Consider the following 6,160-nt stretch of genomic DNA (forward strand, 5'->3'; position numbering starts at 1 on the left):
CCCCCCCCCCCCCTCCCCCCTCTCCAGATCGGGAGGAAACACCCTCCTCCCAGGCATTCCCCTCGCCGCCCCGACACGTATGTCGGTCCCGGCGCTCGCCACACCCAGCACCTCGGCCCCCCGGTCTCCGGCGGCCGGGGACGGCTCGGTGTCCAAAGCTCCTTTGGGGGCTCGCGGCTCGCCGCCGCTGGATTGCGGCGCCGATCTGAAGGTCTCCCCGGTGCGTCGGACCCTCGGGGCCGGATCCCCCTCGGACCTGCGGTCGGCACCCTCCTCGCCGGCAATGGCAGCCGGGTCGCCGGCTCCCCCCTCGCCCGGGGGGGCGGATGGCGAAGCGCGTGCCTCCTCGCACGGGCTGGTCTCCCCCCCGGCCAGCCCGTCGTTGGATCGCTCGGCCGCCAGCCGGCCCCTGGGCATCGCCCCCCGCCGAGAAGGCGCCCGGGCTGGATCGGGCAGCAATCGTCGGAAGTCGGCCCTGCCCCTGCGGTCGCCGGTCCTCGGTGGCCTTCCGGCCAACCGGGCCGCCAGCCTCTTCGGGTCGCCACCGCTGTCGGCGGCCGTGTCGCCGCAAAATGGGCCGCTCCCACGGGCGGCCGACGCGGCCGGCAGCTTCCGCGTCACGACCTCCCACTCGCCGGACTCCTCCTCCTCCTCTTCCTCCGATGATGATGATGATGGCGATGATGATGGCGGTGACGATGGCCCTCATGCCCGGAGGAGGAGTCACCTCGCGGCCAACGCCCCGGGTGGCTTGGGCCCCGGGTCATCGCGGTCATCCGGTGCCGAGGGACCGGCCGGCGCCTCCGGCACCAGCGCCAAGGGCGCCTCCTTCATGTTGCACTTCGCCGGCAGCAGCCCGGCCGATGCGGACATGGTCGACTGGCCGGAGAGCACGGCCGGGTCACCCGGCCCCGAGCAGCATCCGCCGGTCTCGGGGGAGCTGAGCCCGACCGAGGCCGCCCTGGAGCCGGGGCACCCTCCCCAGCCGGCTCATGCCACCTCGGCACACCACCTGCTGGCCCTGCGCCGGAGCAATCAGCTCTACCTGGAGGATCAGATCCGGCGGATGCAACTGCCAGCGGCCCGGGCCCCGGCCGACCCATCGACCTTCCTCCGGCAGTACCGGTGGTTTGAGCCCGCCAAGTCCACCCCCTCGGAGGGGTCCGGCTGCGGGTCATCCTCATCGTCGTCGCTGGTGGCCGGGCGCACGCCGGGGACGCCCCCCTCGCCGGGCATGGCCGACGCGGCCCCCGGCAATGGTGGCCCCGGGCCCGGGCCGTCGACCGGGCTGGACTCCGCCGGCAAGCAGCCAAGCAGCACCACCCTCCGGCGGCGGGCCGGTGTGGATGGCGAGTCCCGGCGCCGGGCCCTGGCCGCGGTCTTCGACGGGGACGCCGGCGCCGACAGCGACGGTGTGTCCGGCAGTGGGTTTGACGATTCGGCGGCCGACGATTCGGACCCCGAGCCGGGGTCCCCCTTCCGGACGCCACATCACCCGAGCGCCGGCGGCGGCCGGGGCTACATGCAGGCTGGCGGCGGGGCCCGGCGCCCTGGCGGCCCGGGGACCGCCGGGCAGCCCCCGGCCACCGGGGGCTCGGCCCATGCGGCCGGGCATCTGGGCCCGGGGCACGGGCCGGGCCCCTCGACTGGGTCGCGGCCGGGGGCCGTGTCGCGTGATGGCGCGGCTCCGGCCGAGTCCGATGACGCCGGTTCCGCCCGGCTGACCCCCTACTCGCCGGTGGCCTTCGCCGCGCGCCGGCGCAACAGTGTCTCCGATGTGCTGGGGTTCTTCGGCATCAATGGTCCTCTGGGGCTTGGGGCCGGGTCGGCCCCGCGCGGCTTGCAGCTGGCCAGCGATCTGTCGGCCTCGTTGCTGTCCAGTGCCGGTGGCATGCATGCCAGTGCCCTGGCCCATCATCCCACCCTGGTGGAGGGGTCGGCCGGGGGCAGCGGCGTCGGCGGCGCCGGGGCCGGCGGTGCGGCGTCCTCCTCCTCGGCCCCCGGGGCCGGTGGCACCGGCGGCCTGGGCATCGTCATGGCCCCCACCCTCGGGGCGGACCTCCTGGCCACCGGGGCCCGGCATCACCTGCACCACTCCAGCGGGGGCCATTTGTTCGCCGGGCCCGGCCGGCGTCCGTCTCTCAGTGCCCCGGGCACTGGTGGGCCCTACATGGCGAGTGCGCACCATTTGCAGGCCCACCAACACCCGGCGCCCGGTGGCTTCCCCCTGTTCGGGGAGGACGCCCCGGAGGCCGGGCTTGTCGAGCAGCAGCAGCAGCAGCAGCAACCGCGCCCGGGGCCTGGGTCGGCGACGGGCGGCTTGGCCGGCGGCAAGGCCCGCAAGCCGGGCCCCGGTGCCGGCAAGCAGGGGTCCTCCTCCGGGGCGTCAGCGTCAGCAGCGGCCACGGGCGGCGCGGCCGCCGGTGCTCGCAAGCCCCAGGCCGGCGGGGCTGGCGGCACGTCGACCACCGCCGGCGGTGCGACGTCCACCGGTTCCGGCAAGGCCGGCGAGCGCAAGGAAAAGAAGCGCCACCGGCGCGCCGACGGCACGACGGCCCCCGGCGAAGGGGGGGCCGCGGCCGACGGGCCGGAGGGTGCCCTGGCACGGAAGCGTGCGCGCGCCGCCGGCGGGGCCGCCGGGTCTGGCGCCGGGCGCCGGACCTCGGCCACTGGCAGCCTGAGCACCCCGCCGCCCGGGGGGAAGGCCCGCCGGACCGGGGACAACCTTCCGCCCGGGTCCATGGGGGACATGCTCGGGGGCGATGCCCTGCTTTTGCTCGGGGCGGATGCCGACGACCCGGAGGGGGCCCTGGCCCGGCATGCGCACCTGTCCAAGAAGTGTGCCGCCTGCCAGACCACTCGGACGCCCTACTGGCGGGATGGCTGGACCACGGACTGTCTGCTGTGCAATGCTTGTGGCATTCGCTTCCAGAAGTACCGGACCCGGTGCAACTCCTGCGACTATGTTCCCCGCAAGGATGAAGCCTCGCGCTTCGAGTGCGCACGGTGCCACAAGTCCGGCACCATGCGCGTGGTCCAGCGCGGCGAGCGGGCCGAGCAGCAGCGCGAGAAGAAGACCACCCCCAGCGGTGGTGGTGGTGGCGGTGCCGGTGGCGGTGCCTCCGGCGGGTCTGGTGCCTCGGCCAGTGGCAAGTCCTCCAAAAAGGCGGCCAAGGCCACGACCGCGGCTGCGGCTGCTGGTGGCAGCCTGGCTCGGCCGCCGGGAGCAGCCTCGGCCAGCTCGGCCGGCGGCTCGGGCAAGTCCCTCTCCTCGGCCGGCGGGGTGTCGCTCAAGTCCTCGCTGATGATCCCGGCCGGCACCCATCAGTCCATCAGTGGGAGCCTGTCGGCCACGGCGATGCCGGCGATGCCGGGCGGGGCCGCGCGTCCGGTGGCCTCCGGCCCTTCTAGCGCCGGCAAGGCGGCCACCGGCGGCGCCTCGGCCCCGGTGGCCGTGTCCTCCGGCGCATCTGCTTCGGCCGTGTCCTCGGCCGTGTCCTCGGCCGTGTCTGGCCCGGCCCCGGCCGCGTCGGCGACGTCTCCCTCTGTGGTGGCTGTGCCTGCTGCCCCGGCGACCGGGGCCGGCCCTGCCCCTGGGCCGAGCACTGGCAAGGCGGCCTTTGCCCCGGTGGCGACTTCGTCTGCGGCTCCTGTGGTGGCTCCTGTGGTGGCTCCTGTGGTGGCTTCTGTGGTGGCTCCTGCTGCGGTTGCTGCTGCGGCCCCTGTCATCACTCCTGCTACCACTCCTGCTGCCACTCCTGCTGCCACTCCTGCTGCCACTCCTGCTGCCACTCCTGCTGCCACTCCTGCGGCTCTTGCCATGAGACCTTCGTCTGGGGTTGCCCCGACGCCGGCCGCAGTCGTTGTCCCCTCCTCTGCTTCGGCTCCCGTTGTGTCCTCCCCGCCGTCCTCTCCTCCCATCACGGCTGCGCCGCAGCCCGCGCCGGCGGCCGCCTCCTCCTCGTCGCAGAGTTCCCCGGCTCCGGCGGCTGCCGCATCTTCCCCTTCCGCCAGTGCGCCGACCCCGGCCACGGTGGGAGTCGCGGTGCCGGCCGGCGTGCCCGGGCCCAGCTCGGGCGCGAGCCGGCCCTGATCCGATGCCATCTTCCCTTCTTCTCCCCATGTTCTTCCCTGTCCTTGTGCCCATTGTATTTCCCCCCTTCCCCTTCCACCCGACGATCTAGTTTCGCCCTTTCTTCCTCCCTGTCTCTCTGTCTCTCTCTCTCTCTCTCTCTCTCTCTCTCTGTCGGTCTCCCGTTCGCCCCCGTTTCCCCGCTTGCGATGGAGGCGACAATGCAGACACCCTCTCTCTCTCTCTCTCCCGTTCTCTGGCTTGTGCGGGCGCGTGTACACGGCGGAGCCCAATCGCACGGGGCTCTCCACCGGAGGCCTGGCATCTTTGAGGGGTTATCATATTTGTACAGGGGGATGGGTGTGAAAATGGGCGCGACCCGGAGGCAGGGGAGGGCGAGGGGGCCAAACACGCCAGGAAAAGGGAAAGACAAAGGAGGAGCTCCCCGGCGCGCACATGCGGCGAGAAACAAGGTCAAAGGCCGGCAGGCCGGGCGAGGGATCGGACAATGATGAACGGGCTGGTGGGGCTTAGTCGGCCTCCTGGATGCGGCGGATGGCCTCCTCGCGCTCGGAGCAGTCGAGCTTGCGGAAGGGGATGTTGTCGCCGACCTCGGCCACGCCAACCTCAAAGTCCTCGGTCGTCAGGTCCATGCCGAGAACCTGCTGCAGGACAGACAGAGCCAGCTGTGCGCAGGAGGGGGGGGGGAGGGGGCGCCGTCCGCCAAGTGACATGCCGCCGACGGTGGCCAGAGAACACGCGCACGGTAGATGGCGCGACCGGGCGACAAAGAGAGAGAGAGAGAGATAGAGGGAGGGAGGAGGCGAAGGTGCATGGTGCGTGAGTGTGAGGTCATTACCGGCCCGCGTCATCGCCGGGGCCCAGGGGCGAGCAGGGGAGCCGGCCCAGGTGTCGAATGAGGGAGAGAGAGAGAGAGAGAAAGAGGGAGCAAACAAGCACGCGCGCATGGGGGAGGGGGCAGGGACGCACATCGATGGTGGCATTGACATCCATGTTGGCGATGGTCGAGGCGTCGATGGCGTCGGCCGGGTCGATGTCCCCATCGCCGGCATCGGCCAGCGTCGTGGTCCGGGTGGCCTTGTAACGCTTCTCCAGGGCGGACATGGCCTCCTGGGCGCGCTGGCCGATGGCCACCGCCCGGAAGCCCACCGCATGGCCGGCCGGATCCACGCGGAAGACCAGCGGGCCACGCTCATCATCGGCCGCCACCAGCAGGGTGGCCACGGCCAGGGGGCGCATGTACGCCTGCTGGGTGTACACCTGCGCCAGGGAGGCCATGCGCTGGGCCAGCACATCGGCCCCCATCGGCATGCCGAGCTTGTACTCCGAGTGGGCGGCCTCCTCGCGCATGCGGGCCAGCTGGGCCACGCAGTCGCCCGTGCGGCCGAGCGTGATGCAGCCCACACCGCGCGACACCGAGTGGATGTGCGACACGGAGGTCGGGTCGACGAAGCGCTCGGGGATCTTGCGCTGCGACACCAGCACCGCGCAGGAGTTGGATGTGACCGCCAGAGCGGTCAACGGCGCGGCCGAGGTGATGGCCTTGAAGGCGTACTCTGCGACGGAGGGGGGGGGGGGGGGGGAAAAAACGCGAAGAGAGGCACGCAGCCGGCCGGGGTCAGTCAGTCAGTCGAAGGGGGCCCGGGATGTGCGCAGCAAGTCCACGCCGGGAGGAGGGAGGGGGGCTTCTCTCGACGTACCCACTTGGTAGAGGCGGCCCTCGGGACTGAAAATGGTGATGTGACGGTCATAGCCGGCGCTGCTGCCGCGAGACATGTTGGCGTGCGGAGGACAGGGGAGGGGGGGAGAAACGGCAAGGGGGCGGGTTCGTGCGGACGGCCGGAGGGCAGGGGGGGGGGGGGGGGGCGAGGAGCGGGAGACAAACGGCAGGGGCAGCGCGTGCGAGGGTCGTGCAGGGGGAGGGGGAGGGAGGCTATTTGGATGGTCGGAAGCCGTGGATGGGCCCCGCCCTGGCCGGGTCGGGCCTTTTCGATCTCCCCGCCCCCGCTCCCCTCCTGGTGCTTTTCCCGGCCGGCGCCCTGGGAGAGAGTGACATTGCGCATTTGC

At 72.5% G+C, this 6,160-nt stretch overlaps 2 protein-coding genes across 2 annotated transcripts; one reads left to right on the forward strand and one right to left on the reverse strand.

Moving 5' to 3' along the window:
- Nucleotides 1-79: 79 nt before the first annotated feature.
- Nucleotides 80-4,093, forward strand: H696_06041 (hypothetical protein; the record flags this gene model as incomplete). Its single annotated transcript, XM_009499808.1, has 1 exon — nt 80-4,093. One exon carries the CDS (start codon nt 80-82, stop codon nt 4,091-4,093), a length of 4,014 nt encoding a protein of 1,337 aa, XP_009498083.1.
- A 298-nt stretch (nt 4,094-4,391) lies between these two features.
- On the reverse strand, nt 4,392-5,945 carry H696_06042 (hypothetical protein). The gene is made up of 3 exons (XM_009499809.1): nt 5,794-5,945; nt 5,063-5,649; nt 4,392-4,758 (listed from the first exon to the last, which is right to left on the reverse strand). The coding sequence occupies exons 1-3, from the start codon at nt 5,867-5,869 to the stop codon at nt 4,603-4,605; spliced, it is 819 nt and encodes a 272-aa protein (XP_009498084.1). The 5' UTR covers nt 5,870-5,945; the 3' UTR covers nt 4,392-4,602.
- Between the last annotated feature and the right edge of the window lie 215 nt (nt 5,946-6,160).

The sequence above is a fragment of the Fonticula alba genome (genome assembly GCF_000388065.1).
Source record: "Fonticula alba strain ATCC 38817 unplaced genomic scaffold supercont2.17, whole genome shotgun sequence".
In the NCBI taxonomy this organism is placed as follows: Eukaryota; order Rotosphaerida; family Fonticulaceae; genus Fonticula; species Fonticula alba.